Consider the following 25,725-nt stretch of genomic DNA (forward strand, 5'->3'; position numbering starts at 1 on the left):
ATTGCAGCTAAACCACAGCACCAAATGTATCCAATCTTCTCAAGCTCTAAAACTATTTTTTAACTTGATGCGTGTCCCCACGCAACAACACCCACAGAGGCAGGCACACACACACACACACACACACACACACACACACACACACACAGAACAAGCGGAGTGAAATAGAATAGTGCAAGACTCCCAGGGGGACGTGCGCGCAGAACACAGATTGAGGCCAGATGTTGCATTGAGAATTGTGCGCGCGTGTGTGTGTTTTAAAGGGGGGTGAGTGGGGGGGCAAACAGAACCATGGATCCATTTATAGCCTGAACCGCGGTACAACTGGGAACAATGGGGTGATAACCGCACCGGTTCTGAACTAAACTATTCAACAAAGAGTGGGCGTTCAGATGTTTGGTCTTTGAGGATCTGTGAGACACAACAATGACAGACGCTATATGGGTTCTATGGCAGGCAGGGTGGAGGGCAAAGCACTACAATATCAACCATTGGCAACCATATATGCTATCAGTGTTTTTTCAGTGCAAAAACTAAGCAACGGCCTTTCAAAAGTGCATTAGAAGAAAGAAAGAAAAAAGTTCTTGTTCAAGGTGGCCCCGCCTTCCTCCTCCCTCTCTCTCTCTCTCTCTCTCTCTCTCTCTCTCTCCCACTAGGTATCTCTCCCTCTGTCTCTCTCTCATTTCATTCTCCGTGTGTGCTGGCTGGCTCCACACAGTCGTGTAACACAGTCCAGTCCAGGGGGGGTGGAGGTTGGCCTGCCTGCCTGAACTTCGTACTCTGTTCCAGTGTTCCCCCATGCCTAGGCTATTGTTCTGGCTTTTCAGGAGGAAGAAGTAGAAGAGAAAAAGAGGTATACCGGAGGAGGGGGTAAATGTTAAACGACTGACCCACGTTCTTCTTTGGACCTGCACTGTTCCCCGGTGTCCATCCCTTGGCCCTGCAGGGTTCTGGTTCAACGGAGACTGGAGGAGGAGGAGGAAGAGGAGGAGGAGGAGAAGAAGAAGAGGGACTTGCTGGCCCGTCCTGTCGGTGTCTGTTGTTCTGGGATTACTGGTTTAGCTGCTTCCAGCTGGTGCTGGGAGGAGGTCACTCTCTCTCACAGCTGGACTGGTGTCACTACTGGTCACCGCGGGGTCGCGTGGCCGGTGGCGCACACGGGCTGTCTGTCTCTGTCTGTCATCAGTATTATGACGGGCTCAGGCGGCGGCGTTGTTCCGCATCTCGGGGTCCTGCTGCTGACCGCGGTGCTGCTGCAGACCGTGGTCGTCACCGTCACGGTGCTCTACTTCACCAGCGTCCTCAACTCGGTAAGGGAAGGAGTCGGGGACACGATGCACACCCCCCCCCCCGTTCTCCATCTGTGACGAATTAAATTAAAAACATTAAATTATCAGTCAGTAAAAGCCAAGTAAAACAATAATACAATAAGACGCACATGCGAGCGCAAAACTACGAAAAGCATACTCAACAGTTAATATAAAAGCATGCATCATTCAAATGAATGCACCAATATTACGAACTTGATTTAAACTAGCATTTAACATTTTTAATCAATCAAAATAAGACTATAACGTATAGGCCTATAACTTTTTTTGCGTAAATATGCATGCGTTTGTAAGGCTTACAAGTTACAAGCTACAAGTTACAAGCTGTAGCCTACGACTGTACGTATGTTGAGTTACTGCGACATCGTGTGCGCAACGAGAAATATTCTCTGCATGAGACCTGCCCAAACTGAACATAAATTAAATTCATACAATAGCCTAAGTAGGAGCGTGTTGTGATTTGGTCCAAGCCTGTAATGATTATAGCGGCTATAGCCCCATAGTCTTTTGGGGGGGGAAGCCTTAAAACTTAACTTATATTGTGATTTTCTGCCCGTTTGTTTTGGACTATTTTTTTAAAAGCTCTGCGTTTTCACGGCGAATTCAAATGATGTTGCAGCGTTCGCTTAGCCTTCGCACAATATGAGAAAGTCGCATAATGCCAGTAAATAACCTACTTGGGTTGCATCATTCATCAAAGATTAACACCATAAACAGCGAGTTTCATTTACAGTGCGCTCTTCCTGATAATCCCAATTCCCAAACACAGAGCGCGTGTTTGATTGAAGCCTGTTTATGTTGCACTCACCATAATAGCCTGCCTGCTTGTGGTGGCTCTGCTCTCCCACAGTGTTAAATGATGCCATGTTGCCATTGCCAATGCATGCCTGCATGTGCATGCCCTGTGTTACTGACTGTTGTTGAATCCATAATATATTAATCATTACCCCTGCTGATAAGATATGGTGTTAGACAGGGAACTGAAAGTTAAACAATGCAAGCCAAAGTAACTAGACCTACGTTTAATTAGGATTAGGCTACTTGGAAGCATTTTAAAATAAGCAAATGGAAAGGAAAGGTCCCTGGTTAGGCCTAGTTTTACTTATGCACTTTTTATGTATGTAGACGCCTTTATTTGAAACCACATGGAGGGACACTTAAAGGGCTCTCCTCACTGCCGGAGTGCAGGTCTTCGCCATGCTGGATGGTCTGTCTGTGTCCAATGTCCATCGTGAGTTGCACTTGCAGGACATGAGGAAGCTGCAGGCGAAATAGCAATACAATGCAATACAAACGTTTGGTATTTGTGGCAGGCAGCCCCTTTATGGAGAGAGGGTGCTTTTTGAGCTATGAGGCCCCTCAACATACGATTCCAATTTGGGTTTGATTGGATGGGGATATATGTAGCCTAAAAAACAGACCTGCATGCCCATTAAAAACAATTTGATTGTAATACCTACAGTTCAAAAGATGAAGGCCAAATTGTAAAGCAGCCACCACCAGGCCTATTTGAAAAGATTGGCAGAGTTCCTTCATTGGTATCCACAGTGTGCATGCCAATTTTGGTGCAGATAGATCAAGCAGTCCTTTAATTACCTCTCTCTCACGCACACGCGAAAACATATAGGCCTAGTCTTTGCCATGTCGGCCTGGTGAAGACAACACACTAGATAGCTATATCGCTCAGTCAGAGGAAAACCTATCAATCGCTTCAGTCTTCATCAGTCAAATATTATGCTTCTGGTCTTCAGGCAGGACTACGCTAAATTCATCCACCCGAGGACCAAATGTAGGCTTAGGCTAACCTTCTGGATTCAAATCTGGGTCTGCATGGGAAACCGAACATCTATACTGGGGGGGGGGGGGTTTCAACAGGTGGTCCGTGAAGGTATTGCATGTGATCTCTGACCATGCATTTAGTAGTGCCCTCTTTTCAAAGGAAAAGAGGGCACTGTTTTTCCTTTGTTTTGCCGATGGGTAACGAGATTGTGCATTAGTAATGTAGAAAAGTGAAGATGTTGCATTTTTCTTCCACGGAAACAGTGCACTAAACTTTTGTGCACTGTTCCATGGGGGTATGTCAATGTTGCCAGTTACTGTGAAGTATGAGGTTAAGAAATTAAGTTAAGTTTTAAGTGTTACGAAAGCCCTAACCTTAGCCCGGTGGTAAGAGTGGTCCCTAGGTTGATTCTTAGTCAGGCTGGTGGTCCCTGGTTCACAATCAGTTGAAAGCCCCTGGTCTAGAGGACTTCCACAGTGTTGGAAAGTGACGACTGGGGCACTTTCCAAAGCGACTGAAGTAGACAAGTTGTGAGTGACCAAGGGGGGAATTTAGCTGGGGAACCCCTGGAACCAGCTAAAGGACAGAACCCCGCACTTGTGAGAACCACTGCTTTAAAATAGTGCATTCCCTGTATCCTACTAATGTACTGTGCACCATTCAGTCCCTGTATCCTACTAATGTACTGTGCACCATTCAGTCACTCAGGGAGCAATGTGTAACTAGGACGAAATCTGAATAATCAAGACTTTGGCTTACCGTAATCCTAAACCTCTAAATATAAAACGAAATGACACTAAATTCTGATTAGGCTATAAGCAAACCAATATAATCGTTGCTGCTTCCAATGCATCAAAAGAAGCAGCTGAATTCTGTGATTCTTTTTTCCCCTGCAGATGAAAGAGACGTTTGCCCGGAGCAGTGTGTCGTGTCTGACCCACGCCAACCTTCGGGGCGCTCCGGCGCGCGTGGCAGAGTCTCGTGGGGATCCCTGCTGGCAGGTCACCCAACAGCTCCACCTGTTGATAGAGAAGGTAATCAATGTCATATTTTTGCCTATATCATGAACGATTATTTTCACTATTTTTGTACGGCACCATTGTACAACAAGGTATAATACAGGGTTAAGTGGTTACTAATCAATTTAGTCGATTAAATCTATCATATATTATGTTTTTTCTACAAAAAATATTATTCAATTAATCAACATGAGCAAGATTAAGTCGGTTATTGATTCTAAAAATTGGTTTTGATATATTTGAGGGTTGAATGAGGCTGCACTAACACACACACGAGCGCACACACACACACACACACACACACACACACACACACACACACACACACACACACACACACACACACACACACACACACACACACCTGGTCCTGACAAAATGTCTTATCGTTCTATTGTATGTGTATTTTTATATGGATATGGTGGAATGACAAATAAACTCAACATAGAATCTTGAACCACACCCAAACACACACACACACACACACACACACACACACACACACACACACACACACACACACAGCTGACCCTGAGTCAGTGTCAGGTCATTTTGGAGCGCTGCAGACATACAATGGGCTCCTTCATAGTCAGAGATGATGATGAGATCCTGTGTGGTTTAATCAGCGCAGGAATGCACTCACCTGGCCCGCGCACGCAAACACACACACGCGCAACGGATATAAAAAAAACAGACGCACAAACATGCATGCACTTAAGAATGTGCGTGCGTGCGCACACACACACACACACACACACACACACACACACACACACACACACACACACACACACACACACACACACACACACACACACACACACACACACACACACACACACACACACACACACACACACACACACACACACACACACACACACACACACACACACACACACACACACACACACACACACTGATACACACACACTTTACTCTATACTTGTGAGGACATCAACTTTTAGGATGACAATGTTATGAATGTCATTTAAATATTTTTGGGGACATTTTAACCCTAAAGCTGAAAATAGACGATCTAGATGTCGACCGTGTAGATCAGCTATTTTTGATGCACGACAATGAAATTCAACTAAGTATATTAGTCTTATCCTAAGTAACTTTGTCACTTTGTTTTCCCCCTGTGAGGATCAGGAAAACCGGCCTCACAATGTCTATTTCTCACATTCTACGATACTTGTGGGGACATTTGGCCCTCACAAGTGTAGTAATAAAAGCACACACACACACGCACACACACACACGCACACACACACACACAGGAGCAACCCAAGCTCTTAATCTTAGTAAACCGCTGCTGCGTATACTTCCTACCTGCCCGTCAGATATAATTTCTTTCCGTTTCCCCTCCAGTCAGTCTCTCAGCAGTACCAGAGGCAGATCTCCTCTGCGGTGAGAGGTGAGAAAACAACAATGAGAGATGCACGCACGCACGCACACAAAATACCAATAACACGTGCACACACGTCAGATGACTATGAAATGACAGTAGCTAGTGGTGTCCATTCACGTGTCATGGAATGTATGAAGATTATCATTCCCACCAAAGACTGTAAATTCAGTTCATACTACATTGCACGACAGTGTGTCACTCATTGAGAGGAACTGATCTTCAAGCTATAGAGCCCGACCCATGCCATATTGGTGGGTCCAATGCCGATCCGCATTTTGGGGCAGAATCCTATAGCCCAGTAAGCCCACTGATTGCAAAATTTGAACAACTTTGATTTGACGAAAGTTTTTTCCAAAAATAGATTTTAAAATAGCTGATCTCCAAGCTCACAACGTGTCAACATTATGAGATGCTGTGAGCTTGAAGATCGGCTATTATAGATCATTTTTTCCTTTACTTTAGAAAATGTTAATCTGTAGTACCGCCATGCCCAAAATAGGGATGCCATGGTTTAGAGTAGCTAAAAACGAGACACATCGGCTGCATAATTGCAGATACCGATGTAGTCCAAAGAGTAAAATAATGGTCGATACTGCATATCGGCACACTCTACTTCAAGCTTGAAGATCCAGTTGTGACGATCGCGATTGATTTATCCTTCAAATATAAATGCTCTGAAAAGGTCCCACCCATCTGACCGCTTAACATGGCAGCCATTCGGTCTAAGCGGTTCAGATGGGTGGGTCGTGAATTATTTTGATATACTTTCAAGTAGGCCCTGATCTTGAAAAGGTTGGGAATCAGCTGAAGTTCGGTTTGTTTGGTTGGTTTTGGGAGAGTTGGGAGAGAGCAGAACAGAACATGTTCTAATGCTTCTACTAAATGCTTCTCTTGCGCCCCTCCCTGTCAGACGAGGTGTCCCGGGTCTTGCCCTCACTGGTGATGGACGACAGGGCTTCTGCTCGCCCCAAAGTGGCAGCACACGTTACAGGCAGCTTCATCCCTAAAGGGGAGCGAACTGGGGGTAAGTGCTGCCAAGGCACTGCATAGACACCAGTGGAGTGCGTGTGTGTGTGCGTGTGTGTGTGTGTGTGTGTGTGTGTGTGTGTGTGTGTGTGTGAGTGAGAGAGAAGATTATGGCACTGGTTTAGTTCTTAATTCCAGTCGCGGAGACCCAGACTAGTACAGCAGGTGTTTATTTTTGCGGTCTGTGAGAATTTACATGCACGTCTGAGATTATGTGTTCCGTAGCCTTAGTGGCTCAGAGCCATGCACTGCCTGATGTGATGACCAAAAGCCTAATAGCCCCCCTTTAGCCAGCAGGTTTTTATTTAGGGTTAGGATTAAAAGCATCTTAAAAAAAGGGTATTTATAAAATTATCGTTAAACTTTTATGTACAGTAATACAAACGCGCATGTGTGTGTGTGTGTGTGTGTGTGTGTGTGTGTGTGTTCTTGCCGGTGTCCCCAGGTTCTCTGGGTCGGCGAGTGCAGGGCCAGAAGATCTCGTGGTGGGAGGGGGAGAAGGGCCTGGCGTTTCTCCAGGACGTGCAGCTGGTGGACGGGGAGCTGGTGGTTCCGAGGGCGGGCCTGTACTACGTCTACGCCCAGACCTACTTCAGGCACACCCACTCCCCCGAGGAGGACGAGGAGGGAGAGGACGACGGAGAGGAGGGGGAGGACAGAGGGAAGCCACTGCTTCAATATGTCTACAAGAAGGTGAGCCTCATTCATGATGGATAGAACTATTGATCCCGTGGGGTAAATTCAGTTGTTACAGGCCAGATACAGGAGAGAAAAAAAATCACACCTGTGTGAAGTGAGGGGTGCTCTTATCATCGTACATAATCCATTCATTGTCAATGGGAATGTAATCTTCATGTAGGACAAGAATAGCCGATTTGCTCGTCTGCATATGACGTGTAGGACAAAAATAGCCACAAAAGGCCTCTGCCCGGGATCCCACTCCCACTCTCACTCTCTGAATTCGTCGCTTCTTATCTGAAAAGCCCATAAAGTGTTAAGTTGCTTTGTTAAACATGAAAGTATTATTCTAAGACTATACCCCAACAGTGAATTACTACCGTAACGTTAATTGGCTTATTACTTTATTGACCTATTGACGTATTAAATCAATTTAAATCGTCAAGTAATCGTTCAAACTGCTTTTAAATGGCTCTAAAAGACAATTTATGACTTTTACTTCAGTGTAAAAATTTACCTTCAGAACTTTATCCTCTTTCCTTTGTGTCGACTATAAAAATATAAGTGAGCATTCAGGCATAACCACCCCAAGGTTATTATGGTTTAGAATGTTTGACCTAGTTTTAGTGTTAGTTTTGGATTGTAATATATGGGGCAGTCAGGGGTTTCCAAAAGTTCCGATCTACTACAAGCAAAGCTTGTAGATCTGCTATTTTCACTATTTTTAATTGTTCTTACTGACTTACGTGTAAGTATTGACAAAGACCAAAACTAAGGACATTTTAGTTTTTCTTTGTTTTGGAAACACAATACAGTTTCATTATCGTGTCTTTGTACAAATTTAAATTCTAGTTTTCCTAAACTAATTCATAATGAACTTCATCTCCCCCCAGATGAGCTCCTACCCCGTGCCCATTCTCCTGATGAAGACGAGCCGCACCTCCTGTTGGTCCCGGGGGGCCCAGTTCTCCCTGCACTCGGCCCACCAGGGGGGGCTGGTCCCCCTGTCCGCCGGAGACCGCCTCTTCGTCACCGTCAGCAACGCCTCGGCCGTGGACATGGACGAGCGCAGCAGCTTCTTCGGGGCCTTCCTCATCAGCTAGGAGACGATGAGAAAGAGGATAGGCTTTCTTCTGTCGCGGGGTGAAGGTTCCGTTCAGCTACGGAGGGCCAAGATTATCAAGGTTATTATTAGAATAGACCAGTGGCATCAACTCAGCAAAGGCTAAAAGGTATGGCAAGGTCACTTGACGGCATCAATGACGACTAGCAAACACTTGTTTCTCATAGGCCAAGGAAGGCTATAGCAAAGGCTACAGTGTGACATGGCAAATGTGCGTACCGGTAAATGCCTTGAGACAACTTAAGCTTTCAAATGCAGCCTATTTTTTTTTTTATTGAAGAATGCATCCAGATTTTATCTTTTATATTCATCTTTTATATCTACGGCGGCTGCCATACCTTGTTATACCCAATTGATGCCTGTGTAGTGCACAGACACTACTCGGGTTGTTTTGTAATTAAAAGGCAGGGCAACAGATCATTTTAAATTATGGATATTCAAATCATGTGGGGGGAAAACAGCACGTAAGTTCTAATTTGGCATTCTCTAAAACTAAAACTAAATAAATTAATATGCAAAAAAAGATGAGACCAAGGCACTCCTGTATGAGGTAAAAAGCCTTTATTTTAAAGTGGCTAATGCATAGCAAAGGTTAATATGCACCTAGTACCTACGCGTTTCGGCTAACTGCCTTCATCAGGGTGACTAACAAGATTGCACAGAAAACAGTAGGCATTCCTGCATAACTTCCGAGTTTGATGATGATGTCACGCGCATACCCTCTATACCAATGATGGTAGGCCTACAAATTCAGGATATTGTTTACTAATTAATGACATTGTTTCGGTACTTTGGCGTTTAAACTTTAGCATACCTACTTCATCTAGTGTCAACTCTAAACAACTATCCTCTCTCTCTCTCTCAATTCAATGCAATATAAATTAAGGTGAAGTTAAACTAAAATGCACCGCAGCGAGTTCTCTGGATACCCACAAAACCCACCACGAATCTTAACATTTATCAATTAAAAATCCTTTTACATTGGTATCACCCAGTTGAACGAAAGAGCAACTTGTTGAGGATTCCTACGCTGGCCAAACAGATGCGCTCCTTCTCTTTTTTCTACAATAAATAAATATGTTCCATAAATGTTAGGAAAAGGTTTGAACGTGCTCTGCCCGTCTGCCCCAACATTCACTGGAACCGGACGTTCGATGGAATGCATTGAAGTCAATGAGAGCCAGCTGGACCAGCTTATGAACAACAAAAAATATTTTCAGTCAGTTAATTGGTTCGGCACGAATCGGCAGTCTAAATAGTATATAGACATATCACATATTACTTGTTTTTCAATGTGCACACTGCGTCATTTTATTGAGGCATCGAAATGGCACCACGTATCCTCTCTGGCTCGGCAGTATCGTGAGATTTGGTTGCCAGGTTGTCAGTGGCGACAACAGCCCGTTCTTACTGCACACTTGCACAGTCAGAAATGTACTGTACTACTACATGGTGCTCTTTAGATACCAATAAACTTGAGTATGCATATCAAAAAGGAACACGGCGGAAATCAATGTGTGACACATTTTCCTGGTTACCGATTATGTTTCAATGGTCGCAGTTGTTCTGAAATATTTTTTTGTGTTCATAGGCTGGTCCACCTGGCTCTCATTGACTATATTACTATAATACATTCCATGAACACTTCCGGCTGAAGTTTTGCTTCCCAGTACGACAAATCCGCCATCTGGAATCGCTGGATAAGAGAAAATCTTTTATTAAATACCTTGCATGAGTGTAGGAAGTCCAAACTCACCTAAACTCCCTGTAAACCAAATACAAGGATACTTAAACATTTAACCTTTTACAAGTAGACTTTTTCAGTGTATCTGGTTTTGAATGCTAGTCATTTGCAATGCTCGTTTATAGGCAAATAATATACTCCTGTATACGCAGTGTACATTTAGCAGCTTCCTCCACTGGTGATGTCATCACTGTGCAGTTCCTTTCTGCTATCTATACAGTCACCTTCTCACTTAACCCATTCTGACCTGAGATCAGATTCATACGAGGTTTCCACTGGACACACACTGGTCTGATGAACCCATTCTGACCTGAGATCAGATTCTAAAAAGTCGTTCTTCGATTTTTAAAAAATAGCAGACCTACAAGCTCGTAGCGCGCCACTCGGTGGCGCGCTATGAGCTTGTAGATCTGCTATTTTTCAATAGCTAAAGCATAACATGATGCTGACACCAAAATGGGTCCCCGACTCCCCGGTCAGAATGGGTTAAGTATTTTCCACTTAGTTTTATAAAAAGAAAAGAAAAGAAAACTGATATTGTTTAGATATGGACTAGTATGTAACTATTAGACTGTTATCTGTTGCCCTGCCTTCAAAATGCATTAAAATACCTGATGTGGCATTAGGTTGGAATGAAAAGCTGCCAACACTGTCCTCTGTGGCATATGACAGGAGACCACTGGGTTAGGGAGGGGTAGGTGTGTGTGTGTGTGTGTGTGTGTGTGTGTGTGTGTGTGAGAGAGTGTGTGTGCAAGTGTGTAAATCATAGTGAAAAAAGGTGTGTGTGTGACTGTGTGTGTGTGTTCGTGCGCAAACCAGCACTCTGCACGTGTGTGTGTGTGTAAAAGAGAGAAAAACAAACAATATCAGTGATTGCGAGAGTCAAACTCTGTTGTGTGTAAAAAGACACGGAGCGAGAGAGACAATCAATGTCATTGTCTGAGTCAAACTCGTGTATTTTAAGATGTACATATGGTGTGTGTGTGTTTGAAAGGAAAGCAAATATCTCACCTTGATTTCCCTCTGTGCTCACAATAATCTTCTCTGTACAATATGGGTCTCGTCCAGTGAGCAGAAAAGCTCTACATCGCATGTGAGCTTGTAGGTCCACCGTCTTTGGTGTGAGATCCCAGTGCGACATTAACTCTAGATCAGCCAATTCTTCTAAGGTTGAGGCATGAGGATTCTGCAGAAAATGTGTTGACCAACAACAAACAAAGGAATGACAATGAATTACACACATCACTCCTGATGCTTTCTTGAGTTCTACTTTCTATGAACATTCCTAGCTATGACACTTGTAAATATGAGTAAGCACGGCCTGTTGTTGTGGTTCTATTGTCTGTACCAGGGCTTTTTGACCCCAGTTCAACTCCGACCAGGAAGTTGATAGCATTCATCTGGATTCGTTCTGGCTGCCTAATTGGGCATTTGCAACACCAGATGAACGTATATGTAACACCTGGTAGTAGGACAGAATACCCAAAGTAGGGGTCTCTGAACACTGGGCTTGATGAACCCTGGTTTGTACTATTGAATGTAAAGGATCTTTTTTTTTTGGTTTTTAGCTGTGATCAAAGGCGCAAGATCACCGCAAATGATATAATCGAGCACTTACTCTCACTCGTCACTGCCAACAATCTAAAGCTTGAGAATCTCCAAAGAAGGATATAATAATGAGCTTGGACAATGTTGTTTGTATGAAAGCGGTGGCTGTAGCAAATGTGAATGTATGTACTGACAGAAATATGTGGCGCTGAGTGGGACCAAACCATACGACTGAGTGAACTCATGCATTCGTCAGCACTGATTAGCCTTGCGAACTCACTTGGAAATTGTCTACAGGTGTTTTTTCTTTTCTTTTTTTTGTTCCAAAGATTGAAATCACATGTTTAAGCCACGGGGAGTTCAATACAATAAGTATGGGTGGCCGCCACATGAGTAGCGATGGGAACGTCGAATCACATCCGAGTCTATAGTTTGTCCTCTGAACAACAATAAGCAACAACAATAAAACTGACGACTGCCCAAAAGCAGTGGTTCTCAAACTTTTTCATGTCAAGGAAACCCCCGGTCCCCTAACTCTTGAGAGTGTACAAATGGAACCAAATGGACCCTTATGAGTCCATTTGTACACTATCAGAGTTACAGACCTACAAGGGTGCATTTGAAACCCCCTCCACTAGGAACCCTGAGGGTCCCCCCTCTCAAAGCGGGGCTACTTTGAGAAGCACCGGACTAAACAAGTCAATTTGGATACGAGTGCAAATGGAGCTAAAATGTGAATGTAAATAAACCAAGTTTGCCTGTAAATATGTTTAAATAAAGACACTGTGACACAAATTCCCTCTCTGGTGATAGTACGGTTATGTTCAGTGGGTGCCGTGTCATTTAGTCAGAAGGTTCATCGTTCCGAAATTACTATCCCCATCTCTTAACCCTAACCTAAACATAACCGCAAGCACGGGAGCAGTGCAATGTTCGCCAACCTTCGGACTAATGGGACTTTCGGATCCATGGGCAGCTCCCTTTCAGTGGAGGGGAGGTATGGGCACCGGCAGGACTCCATCCTAGGTCAAGAGAGGGCACTTATTAACTTTATTTGGCATGCCATGATCACACAGAGTCATCCATCTATAGCACTGGTAGTCAACTGGACGTGGAGTACCAAGAATACCACTATTGTTTTGTCCTAGACGACACTTGATCAGGGAATAATTTGGACCTGGAGAGCACCATGTGATTGGAATTAACTGCCTGGAAGGATAGAGGAAGGGCCCGGGGGTGGGGGGGACCGAATCCTCAGAATTACATCTCAACACCCTTTCAATTTTTGTCTATAAGGCTACAATTCTTTCTACGTCTCCCCCTCGCTTACTCTGACATTCTTGATTAAAACCAGCTCTCATGGCAGACAAAGGGACTTGCGTAATGCCTGGTGACAAATGGATTGATGCTCCAATGTCCACGTCGGTCTTGTTAAATTCCCTTTTCATTGATGATACACTGGAGGCTCCCAGTATACTGTATAGACTAGAGTGTAGACTAAAAGGGGCTCAAACTATGTAGTGCAGAAGCACTTCTCAACTTTACTGGGGACCTACGTTTCACCTTCTGCATGGAGTTGTAACAACACCATGTTCTAGATCAGTGGTTCTCAAACCATTTAAGGGCTCTCATAACTCTGGGAATGCACATTTGTGCACTCGGGTCCATTTGAAAGAACCCTGAGAGTCCGCACACCCAACTTTGAGAACCACTGTTGAGCAGTTGAGACGAATAACAGTCTTAAGTCCATACTAATTATCCATAATTATGGATAAGGGGTCAGGACAGCTATAAATTATGAACTTATAAGACTGTTATTCGTCTCAACTGCTGCACTCAGCTTTGTATGAATGTGAGTGACCCTGGCTGTGTAGACTGACCGACTTTTGGGCCACGAGCCACTGGTTCAATAATAAGTAGCCACCCTAGACGGTAGAGTTTGACTAGTGGCCAGTAGAGTTGCTCTACTTCTCACAAAATCAGGCCTGTGGACTGGGGCTGTATGGGACTGGGGGCAGTGGCTCAGGGGTAGAGTGCCTGGATGGGAACCGCAAGGTTGCCAGTTCAAACCCGGGCTCCCCCAGAGTTACTGTCGAAGTGTCCTTGAGCAAGACACTGAACCCCTAATTGCTCCCGATGTGCTAGTTGGTGCCTTGCATGGTTTCCGCTGCCATCGGTGTATGAATGGGTGAATGTAATGCACAATCTATGTAAAGCGCCTTGGATAAAGGCGCTATATAAATGCACCATTTACCATTTTGTATATTAATAATAATAAAAGAAAAAGAAAATACTGAAAAAATATTTTCATTTTGCCGACTATAAACCCCGCTATTAGCTCCAACTTGAAACTGCTTGCTGCCTTGATGAGGATCTGTAAAGCAACCAGAATTCAGAATTATAGTTTGCTCATATTTGTGTGGTATATTATGTTGATGGGAATAAGTCTTTCCTTTGGGATGAGCTGGGTGAACCTATACAGTCAGTCACTCATTCCTAACGGTTCCCGATTTCGAATCCAAAACGGTATAAAATAGCTTAAATAAGAGGTCAAATTAAATACTACTACTGTAGCCTATATCAGTGGTTCCCAAAGTGGGGTCCGGGGACCCCCAGGGGTACTTGAGGGAGTTCCAGGGGGGACCCAGCTAGATGATAATTTGTACACTCTCAGAGTTAACTTAGCATTGATTTCATAATTAATAAATTGTCCCAGTGATAGAAATGCTATTAAATGGGGGTCTGTAGACTAATGCATGTCAAATTGGGGTCCTTGAAATTAAACTGGTTGAAAATCACTGCTAGACATAGAAATCTTCTCTTATGGAGGGGTCCCTGGCATATCCTTTCAAATGGGGGGTCCGTGGGCTAATTAGTGACAATTTGGGGGTCCTTGACATGAAAAAGTTTGGGAATCACTGGCCTATATCATATTTTTAAAGATCGTATGTGCCATTGTCGTTATGGCTTTGTCACAGTTATGGGCTGCATGATTATGGCAAAAGCTATTATGGGTCAATATTGAGATCGGTTATTAAAACAATGCCATGACAGGAGAGAAAAAGCATTAGTAAAGAATTGTGGGTAGGTTCAACCTAGATCAAAGAGCCCACATTGTCACCATTTATAGTTATGTAGTACTTTTGCATTAATATTTAGTCTCTTATCTCCATGATTACTACTGTCCCGGGGCCAACCTACAAGCTCAAAACATTTCACCATGCGATGCGTTTTCAACTTGTACATTTAATCCTGAGTTTTGGACATAAATGAGGTTTCCACCCGACAACAACAGTTTGCTTCCCAACAATGCCAAAGAGCAGTAACAAAAACACTTCAAATACTGATTATTTTTGTCTTTAGAATGTTCTTTTTTGGTCTTAATGACTGTATGTGTATAAAAAGCAGATATTCTACACATTATAGACTAGTGTAGACAAAATGACCCATTTTCAAGGCATTATTATCAGCCTTGTGATGCCCTCTAGTGGCTGTAAAAGTTAATAAAAGCGAAATAACTTCAAACTAATGTTAAAACAAGTCAAGAATAAATAGTCAACACAAGAGATGGATTTGTTTTGTTTTGAATTTTCATTTTTTGTGGAAATATGTTACAGTTATATTACAGATATTTAAATGCCCCAAGGGAGAAACAAAAACAGAAAACTAACACTAGACAGACAGCAACATAATTTAGACAGGAAGTGTCAAAGACTGACAAGAGAGTTGACAGTCATGAAAGAGATCCATCATGGTGGTGGGCGGGTCCAAGCCACAAGCAGAGACACCCACCGGGCGACCGCAGTCAGGTGACATCTAATAAATACTGCATTTAATGTAACTTACGCAAAACAAGGAGCGCTCCGGATCCTTGAAGTCCTTTTTCTGGTAACTTAGCAGCGGTTGTGAAGCTTCCAGAAGAACTCAGAACAGATGGTGAGAGGGAGGAGACGGGACCCTAAATAAACCAGGTTATTTGACAAAAGAACGAGGCAGAAAATTAACTGCATTTATGAGACTAGTGTGCTCACATGTGCAAAGATAAGTGAGAAAAACTGTACTTTTTCTTCTCAATTTAGTCGTTATTCCAATTGATTCCTTCCCACGCACATTTGTGTGTCGTCACTGCTGTCGTTTCCTTCTGACTCACCCGCCAGTGAGGAACCTCCACCGAGAGGACGTAGACGATTACTGACAGCTTGCTACGATTGGTTGTAATGGTTGCGCCCAAATCTCCAGAATTATAATAAATAATCATTTGACAGCATCTCATCATAGCCGCAGTTAAGTACATACAGACCATTATGAACACAGGAAATTTGATAGCTTTGACACATGTCTGTCATGTTTGTATTTAATCAGTGGCCAGGCATCACTGTCCGACTTCATATTACTTTGCATTGTGCCATTAACCAATCTGTATGGCCCCGTTTCTCTTTTGTAAAAGTCTGGTTTGAGCCGGGAGTCCGCCCGGTTTTCACCCCCTTCTTCTGTCACATGTAACTTATAAAATGTCTTCTTAAATGGAAATTGATGTCTGTTTACAAAAAACTATGTTTTTATTATATAAATTACACAACCAGACTCTAATGATGATGTCTCCATTCCTGCTATAACAACAATGTTCGTGTCCAAACCAGAAACAATGCCCCCATTCGCTCGCACACACACACACACACACACACACACCCCCCCCCCCCTCTCAGACTTGGCTACACAACATGCTCTATACTTTACTCATGTAGAAGACGACAACTTGTCTTAACGCAGCTGAAGTGAAATCTGGGAACATACAGTAACGCTACATAATGTCTTTCTTTCTCTTCTCTTGTGTTATACTCCTGTCCATTTCCTTTCTTCTGCCGACTGTCTGTCCACCCTGCATCACTCCGTAAGACCACAAGCATGGTGCCGTTCCAGGTAACAGATGGGCGGGCTTTTTCCTCAGCCTAAGAGCCGATTGGCCCTCACTGACGCCCGTCACTGTAGCTGCCTTATTCTGGCCCCCAACACCCGCCACCACCCACCCCCCCCCCCCCCCTGCAGCGGTGGGCCCTTCGTCGTGGCTCCGATTGGACGCCACGCCCACCTGGGGAGGGAATGGGGGGGGGGGGGTGGGGAATGTGCGCGTCAAAATCAACCAAAACAAAAAGGTCGGGGCCGGGCGTCAACAGTCAAAGCGCATCTCCAGCGAATCGTCAAAGGCCCTACTGTCGTGTCCCGCCCCGGAGATGAAGGCGGCGGCCGTCACGGCGGGGGCCGCCGTTCCCGCCGCGGCCACGTTGATGAGTGCGTTATTGCCACCGGGGGCGCTGGTGGCCGGGCTGCGCAGGGCCGCCGCGGTGATACTGGTGAGGTTGATGCCCAGCGTTAGTCTGGTCTGCTCCAGGGCTTTCTCTGGAACCGCAAACGCTTCCAGTTTCTTCTCCCCGTTGGCCATGTAGGAGTTCTGACAACCTCGACAAATGCAGTCCAGACATGCCTGGGGAAACGACACAGCATTGTGAAATATGAATAGTGTCGTAAATGTCACGCTCGTAATGTAATAACACTAAAAAAGAGAGAACCATCATAATTCTCCAAAATGTTATTCTTCTGAAATTACGCTGAATTACTGGATATTGTTGCTGACGGGGAGAAACCTCTTTAATGCCCTGCCTACTTCATCGGGTACAATAGTGTCTCATAAAAGTACTGTAGCTGATCCACATTGTCAGTTTGTAGATTAGCTATTTTCACTATAAATAATATATAATTGTTTTTTTATGTTTTTGGACTTTCCGCCCGGCATCAGCGATATACTACAATGACACAACAATTTTCCTCAACAATTAAAAAAGTTAAAAATAATAGCAAAATAAACATGTTGATAACTCTATTCTTATCCAACTGTGACTCTAAACTAGAAAGCGAAGTATATTCTACACCACATGAGAGCATCAGCGACATTCCAACCAAGTCAGAAGTAAATGTAACCATGGGGAGCTGTAACGTAAGACAGACAACTAGCACCTGCTGGCCCAAGTACGCAGATTGTTTTACTCAAAGTAAAACAAGTAAGTAGTAGTACAGTATTAGTACTGGACTTTATATTGTGTTATATGTGATTAATGGATTGTTATGTTTGTTGTGGACCCCAGGAATAATAGCTGCTACTTTGGTGGCAGCTGATGTGGATCCAAATAAAGAAAGAACTAGTGAATTACTAGTAAAAGTAATGCATTACTTTCCACCACTGCCTGCGTCTGCCCTGGTTTCTCACCTTGCGGTTGGAGTAGCAGGGACATCGCTGACCCCTACAGGTCAAAACGGAGGGGTTCTGGGTGGCTCGGCCACACTTGCAGCCCTTCTTCTCAACGGGCTTTTTGTACAGCGGCTTGGAGGGACTGGGCGGATGGGACAGAGGATGAGAGTGGGGGTGAGGGGGCACACGGGCATGCGGCTGGGCGCGGGGTTTGGGCACGCCCCCCTGCCTGGCCTTGGTGTAAGCCTTCTTCTGCCCGCCGTGGTGTTCCACCGCCTTTTTCAGTCCTTTGCTGGACACCAGCACAGTCTTGCCCACCTTGGGAGGGCCTCCGTTGGGCACGGGGGCCAGGTGTGGGTGGTGGGGCGGCGCGACGGCCCCTGGGGCAGGGAATTTGGGCTCCCGCTTGGCGGCGGCAAGACCGAGGTGGTGGTGATGGTGGTGGTGGTGGTGGAGGAGGTGGTGGTGGGGGGAGTTGTTGTTGGCACCGAGCGGAGGTGGGGGAGGGCCGCCGCCGCGCAGGAGGCTGGCGATGGGGAGAGGCTGCACCTTCTCGCTGTCGCTCTCCGAGCGCGAGCGCTTGCGGTGGCAGCGAGACGGGGCGCGGGGGACGGCGGTGGAGGGCTGGGGAGGAGGCTGCAGCGAGGGCTGGGGGTGGGGGTGGGGCTGCAGCGGGCGGGGGCCGTTCTCCGGCGGGGGGAGCGAGGGCGCGTGGCGGGAGGAGTCGGGCCCCAACGGGCAGTGCAGGGGGCCGTTGTTGAGGCTGGCGTGAGGTACGGAGGCGGCGGGGGGGTTGCAGTCCCGCTGGGGACCACCGGGAGGGGGGCCCGGGTCCGGGTCAGTGGTCTCCAGTGTCCTGAGCACCTCCTCCACGCTCAGCAGCAACGACCCCCCGCTGTGCTTGAGCTCTTCCCCGAACGCGGTGATTTCACAGAGACCCACGTCGTCACTCACGCACACCGGCAGCCGGTCCTCGAAGACCTCCGACTTCAAAACCCCTCCTCCGCCGCCGCCTCCCGTTTCTATGGCGATCGGCTGCAGGCGCACGTCCGATTCCGCCAGCCCGTTGCAGCCGTCGTGCAGCCCGTTCACGCCAGCCGCCACCACCACCACCCGGCTCGGACTGTCCTCCACCTTGACCTCGACGACGGCCGGCGGAGGAGCCGCGACCTCCGCCGGCCGGACCTCGTAGGAGGCCGCGCCGCCGCCGTCCGACGAGTCCACGGCCTCCTCCTCCTCGGCGGCGGCGGCGTCCTGCTCGCTCTCGGCCAGCGTCAGGCCCTCGTCGAGGATGGCCTGGAGGTCCGGCGAGTCGCCCGCCGCGCCCGCTATGTGCGGCGCGAGGGGCGACTGGGCGATGTACAGACACAGCTTCCTGTAGCAGTGGACCAGCAGCGACAGCTGGCGGTTCTCCTGGAAGCGAGAGTAGTCCTTACACCAGCTGCACGACGGCTTCAGCTGCATCCTCTGGCCTTTGCACCCGCGGCATACGTAGTGCTGGCAGGACGAGTCTGTGGGGGCAATGGGGTCCTGGAGCAGGTTACCTGCATGGGGGGGGGGGGGGGGGGGGGAGGAGAGGAGGGGAGACATGGTAGACGAGGAGGGATAGGAATGTGGAGAGCAAAGGGTGAGAAGAGAGAGAGAGAGAGAGAGATTGATTGAAGGACACAAGAAGCGTGGGAGGACGGGAGAGGGATGAGGGATGTGTGGAAAGGCAGGGAGTCAAGGAGAGAAAACCAAGAGGATTTGTAAACAGAAGATGCATTATACACTTCACAGGAACGAAGACGGATTACACCACACACACACACAGTCACACACACACACACACACACACACACACACACACACACAGTGTAGGTGATTATAAGTGTTCCGAGTTTTTCAATAACGCAACATCCTGCTTCCTCCTGCATTATGTGCAATTTCAAAACCGGTGTAACGCAATTTCAAAACAGGTGTTGAGTGATTTCCAACAAGCGCTTCCAAACTCCAGCAGACCAGCACAGAAAGAAAAATAATCACCCGTACGGAATTTATTGACCACGCTTTCCATACAGCTGCAGTGAGTTTAGCGTAGTTAAATAAGATAGGACCTTTCAGTTACAATGAATGGGCTGTCAAGGCTGGGGTGCTGGGGTGGTATTGCAACTTAGATGCCCAGATAGCATTACAGCATCTCAGTTGCTATAATGGCCGCGACCAAAATTCACCTGCTGCTACCTCCGTGTGTATGCGAGTGCTCATTCAAACAGACAAGTCTCGTTAACTTGACAGAGGGAAGACAACCGCCCTTTGAGCAGAGCTTCCTTAGCAACGCTCGTCGCCAAGAAGAGCAGCTGCAGATGGATGGAATGATGTCCATTCATAAGCAAAAGCCACACACACACACACACACACACACACACACACACACACACACACACACACACAGTGTCAGTTTTAACAGAGCGTCTGTCAGTGGTAAGGGATGTTTTAGGAAATACTGACAGCAGACTTTCATAACAATGCACATTGCGCACACACAACAATACCGACTACAGCAGTGATTCTCAAAGTGGGACCCAAGCCAAGGACCCTCAAGGTTCCTTGAGTTTACACTAGTTATGGGCGCCCTTGGAAATGAAATTAAAAATGTCTGAGAACCACCGACTACACGACTGTGCTAAAACATTCAAAACAACATGCATATTATTTACCAGTTCTCTAACACCAGGTAAACAACATCCACATCCTTGCCGTTTGTGTTTACTGCAGGAGTGGTGGAAACACCTAATAAACAGTCTGCGCCATGTATAGGCTACCTACTCCAAGAAGAGGGACCTGGGTTTATTATTCGTTATGTTCAAGGACTGTACTGTAAAATGTCCCAGTACTGCTACTTTGTCAGTCAAAGAGTAACCAATGACATTTAGAAATAGTGTAAGGTGACATCACTTCAACGGTTGAAGTTACGTCACGTTAAACACAATTCAATTCTAAATGTCACAAAACAAACAAAAAGCGATGGTTGGTACTTGATGCTTAAGTTCAACATCAAGTATCATTTTTTTGTCATCAGATATATTCGTTAATATTATCATGAATTGTAAGTTATAGAAAAAACATACAACATAAAGGCATTCTTTACTCATGAGAACTCCTGTGTGCATTACAGTATTGGTATAGTTCTGCACAGCAAGGGGGACACGACACACCCCCTCACTGTGCCGTCTCTGAAAGCTGCATTTGTGAATTGTGATGTTATCATGTTAGTTAGTTAGTTAGTTAGTTAGTTAGATAGATAGATAGATAGATAGATAGATAGATAGATAGATAGATAGATAGATAGATAGATAGATAGATAGATAGATAGATAGGAATTGAAGTGAGAGAGATCGAAAGAAATAAATATATTTGTTTTAACCCCCGACTATAATGGCATGATAAATAAGACACTCACCACACACGAGGCATGACAGCGACTGTCTGAAGAAGGGCAGCAGTTTGCAGAGCTCCGCCAGCGCCCGGGGGTCTCTGGGGTCGCACTGGAGCACCGAGCGACTGGCCGACACGTACAGAGAGGTCGCATTCACCGGGTTCATGTCCGTCCAGGGGGGTCGGTGGCCGGGCCCGGGTGGGTGGTGGAAAAATACAAAACCAATAACGAAATCACGGCACACTGACTGAACAAACACTGTACACACACCGGCGCTTCTGTGGTGGGTGGGTGGGAGGGAGGGAGCAGTAGATCCGCTGCCCGCTGTCACTGCTGCTCCTGTGAAGTCTGTGTGTGTGTGTGTGGTGACTAGTGTCCGCCGGGGAGAAATTGGGCGATGTTGTTGTTGTCTTGGCCCTTGGAATGAACGCAGATGATGAGGGGGGTCGCATATATATGGGAGCCGGCGGACAGCTTCATTCCCATGACCGTAAAATCCACATGCATATTAACATCCGTGTGGTGGTTATTAAGCCGTCTTGTTGTCATTGGATAGATCACAACCGATCCATCCTCATTGCATCTCTCACATTGGCGTTAAATAAATAAATAAAAAATATATATACGACAATACCGTAACAAATAAAAAACAATCAAAGATGTACAGAATGGCAGGCTGCAAGTGCAAACATGAAGGCGGGAGCTCCTCGGTCAGACGCATAGAAGTTAATAGAATAGATCCAAGAGGGTTTGCTCAACACTGGCACTGTCGTTTTACTTTAACATGATTTAGACCATGCTGCATGTGGTGTGGTGGTGTGTTGTGGAGGAGCGCTTTCCTCCGGCGGCCGCCCGTTACTATTATACTTAATTACTATTGCCGTTACTATTTCTGGGTCGCAGCAGCGAAATCCAGACGGGCTTGTTGTATTGACGCTGTCCACAGTGCGCTGTTCACAGCACCATCATCCACATGCATGGTGTAGTAGTGGTGGTGGTGGTCGTGTCTTGTCTGTTAACGGTTAGGAGGAGGATGGCCCAGCAGCAGGCTTCATTGAACCACAGTCGCCACCACCACCACCACCGTGCATTCTGGCACCGCCGTAGCCCTGCACTGTGCTCCCCCTCTGTCCGGGGCCAGAGGCAGCCAGCCAGGCTTCAGATTGTGTTATTGTTCACACAGATTCATGGCGGCTGGCTTCCCCTCCTCCGCCTCCTCCGACTGCGAAAACAAAAACAGCACAGGCCCCTTCGGACCGCACCGCCGGGGTCCTTTATCGCGGGGATCCGTCGCAGGAAGAGCGTCCGGCGGGGACGAACGACGACTAAAACGCAGCTTATCCGAGAAATAAGAACGACTTCGCCGTTTTGTGCCGTTGTGCCCGTGCGGTCGGGGGGAAATACATCCGCCGAACCGAGCACCGGGGCTGTAGTGACAGCGGCAGCCGCTCCGAGCGCCTGAGAACACCGCCAACTAAAAAAATACAGGCCCCTATCCACTGTAGGAATGAGCTGTTAGTCTTCCAACCGCTGGATTGGCGCAGAAATAAAGCAAATGCAGCCGAAACCAAGTCCTCTCACACAGCATCTGGTAGAGCTCCAGTCAGTTATTAGGAGAAGGGAAGCAATATGGAGATTAAATTTTGTTTGTGTACCTTGCTATGGGCTAGCCGAGGAGTAATTTGAACATCTCCGGTTGTTTTCTGGAGGGGGCGCTGTTGGGCCGCAATCTCGCGAGAACACACATACTAAGCGCCGCGGTCCATTTAAAAGTTGGATACTTCAGGAGTTTAGGCCCTTAAATCTAGGCCTAAAATTGAAGTAATATTGAAAAACATTAATAAACTAAAATATCTATCTACACTGATTCATAATTTACCCACATCACCCATGTGTCCCGACTTCCATTCCCGGCTGCAACACCCTGTGTGTGTGTGTGTGTGTGTGTGTGTGTGTGTGTGTGTGTGTGTGTGTGTGTGTGTGTGTGTGTGTGTGTGTGTGTGTGTGTGTGTGTGTGTGTGTGTGTGTGTGTGAGTGTGTGCGTGCGTGCGTGTGTATGAGAGAGAGAATATTGTTCTGGTGACTGATTATAGTGGTTTAATTGATTGATGAATTGACTGAAAAAGTAATAACATAAGGATTAAGCTATGGCCATATATTTATTTTGTACGCCTACATAGAGATCTGTCTAAAAGTTTAAAACACACAAAAAAGCCAGAGAGCTTATTTCCATTGTGGTCGTTTGGAATAATGGGATCCTTTTATCATGGTATTTTATCAGGTTCAGGCAGGTTACACCACGTTTCAATTTGTACAATAAATAAATAAACCAAAAATAAAGAAACAGGTGTTCATTTCAGCCCTATAGGGATACTCAAATAGATTTACCTGTGGGCCACATTACAAAAATGGCAAGGGGCCAGGGGCCAGTAGATAAAATTACGACATTAATGATACTTGATAACTTCTCTCTTTCAATTGCTTTATTTTCGCAAAATGTATCAAAGTACAATGTGCATGCACACAATATGTAAATAAATAAATGTGTTACATTTTCTTGCATAAACACAAAGAGCTGTTTCCATAACTGCACAAATTATTGCACATAACATGAGTAGCTGTTATAATAACATAACATAACATGAGTAGCTCTTTGCCTGCCTGCCTGCCTGCCTGCCTGTCTGTCTGTCCATGAGTAGTTATTTGTCTGTCTGTCAATGAGTAGCTGTCTTACTGTCTGCCTGTCTATGAGTAGCTGTCTGCCTGCCTGTCTATGAGTAGCTGTCTGTCTGCCTGCCTGCCTGTCCAATTGTCCATGAGTAGCTGTCTGTCTGCCTGTCTGAGTAGCTGTCTGCCTGCCTGCCTAATTGTCCATGAGTAGCTGTCTGTCTGCCTGCCTGCCTAATTGTCCATGAGTAGCTGTCTGTCTGCCTGTCTATGAGTAGCTGTCTGCCTTCCTGCCTGTCCAATTGTCCATAAGTAGCTGTCTGTCTGTCTATGAGTAGCTGTCTGCCTGCCTGCCCAATTGTCTATGAGTAGCTGTCTGTCTGTCTATGAGTAGCTGTCTGCCTTCCTGCCTGTCCAATTGTCCATGAGTAGCTGTCTGTCTGTCTATGAGTAGCTGTCTGCCTTCCTGCCTGTCCAATTGTCCATGAGTAGCTGTCTGCCTGCCTGTCCAATTCTCCATGAGTAGCTGTCTGTCTGCCTGTCTATAAGTAGCTGTCTGACTGCCTGCCTGTCCAATTCTCCATGAGTAGCTGTCTGTCTGTCTGCCTGTCTATGAGTAGCTGTCTGCCTGCCTGCCAGCCAGCAAGTTGGTTAACAGAAAATAAATTGTTATGGCTGAGTAAAATAAAATACAATAAAGACAATTTGCCTGAAAATAGATTACCCAGCGATGACCTTTTTCATGAAAAAAAATGAGTAGTGATATGGCTGACTGAGTAAAATAAAACAATCTACCTGAAAATAGATAGCTATAAATGAAGAGCAATTTCCGCAATTTCCGCAATTACCATTTCCGCAATTTCCGCAATTTCCTCAATTTCCATTTCCGCAATTTCCGCAATTTCCGCAATTACAATTTCCGCAATTACCATTTCCGCAATTTCCGCAATTTCCATTTCCGCATTTCCGCAATTTCCGCAATTTCCATTTCCACCATTTCCACCATTTCCGCAATTACAATTTCCGCAATTTCCATTTCCGCAATTTCCATTTCCATTTCCAACTATTAATGGCAGCTGGGTTTCATCATTCAAATAAAATAGAATTCTGTCCGTTTAGCTATAAAATTATGTCAGGGAATAGGGATACACAGTATATGTCTTTCATTTGCATTGCATCTCCCCCCCTTTATTTTCGTTCGAGTAATAGTACAACTCTAATAGTATTACTTATAATAATGTAATTAAAGATAACTTCATTCAGATTTATTTATTTTTATTTCATTTTCCAGATTTCTTTTCTTCTTTTTTTTAGATTTTCATTGGTGGGCCAGTCATAATGGTCCCGCGGGCCTGATGTGGCCCGCGGGCCTGAGGTTGAGTATCACTGGCCTAGTCTTCGTACCACTATAGCTAAACACAAGCTCACAACATGATGCAATGTGAGCTTTTAGAATGGCTATTTGTGTTATTTTTCAAAAACACAAATAGGAAAGACGTTTTAGTAGGCTACTTTGACTTGGTATTGTAGATATATTTTGGTACTTTTTCTCAAGTAAAAGTTTTAATACAGTACTTTAACTAGCTACTAAAAGAAATCTGACTACTTCCACCGCTGACATAATTTGTTTAATTATTTTTGCCCTAGTAGTGCTTGGACCGGCATGTGTGTTTGTGTACACCAGAAATAGCCTAAATGCAAACGTGGCTGTGTTGATAAGTAAACACAACCAAGAG

The 25,725-nt window shown here is 45.6% G+C and overlaps 2 protein-coding genes across 2 annotated transcripts; one reads left to right on the forward strand and one right to left on the reverse strand.

Moving 5' to 3' along the window:
• Positions 1-1,176: 1,176 nt before the first annotated feature.
• On the forward strand, positions 1,177-8,348 carry tnfsf10 (TNF superfamily member 10; the record flags this gene model as incomplete). The annotated part of the gene is made up of 6 exons (XM_080794258.1): positions 1,177-1,310; positions 4,005-4,142; positions 5,502-5,547; positions 6,452-6,565; positions 7,013-7,260; positions 8,139-8,348. The coding sequence occupies exons 1-6, from the start codon at positions 1,191-1,193 to the stop codon at positions 8,346-8,348; spliced, it is 876 nt and encodes a 291-aa protein (XP_080650384.1). The 5' UTR covers positions 1,177-1,190.
• Positions 8,349-15,243: 6,895 nt separating this feature from the next.
• msl2b (MSL complex subunit 2b) lies at positions 15,244-22,992 on the reverse strand. The gene is made up of 3 exons (XM_080794158.1): positions 21,347-22,992; positions 17,923-19,448; positions 15,244-17,142 (listed from the first exon to the last, which is right to left on the reverse strand). Exons 1-3 carry the CDS (start codon positions 21,486-21,488, stop codon positions 16,828-16,830), a joined length of 1,983 nt encoding a protein of 660 aa, XP_080650284.1. The 5' UTR covers positions 21,489-22,992; the 3' UTR covers positions 15,244-16,827.
• Between the last annotated feature and the right edge of the window lie 2,733 nt (positions 22,993-25,725).

Source organism: Protomyctophum bolini (assembly GCF_963924005.1).
Source record: "Protomyctophum bolini genome assembly, chromosome: 21".
NCBI lineage: Eukaryota > Metazoa > Chordata > Actinopteri > Myctophiformes > Myctophidae > Protomyctophum > Protomyctophum bolini.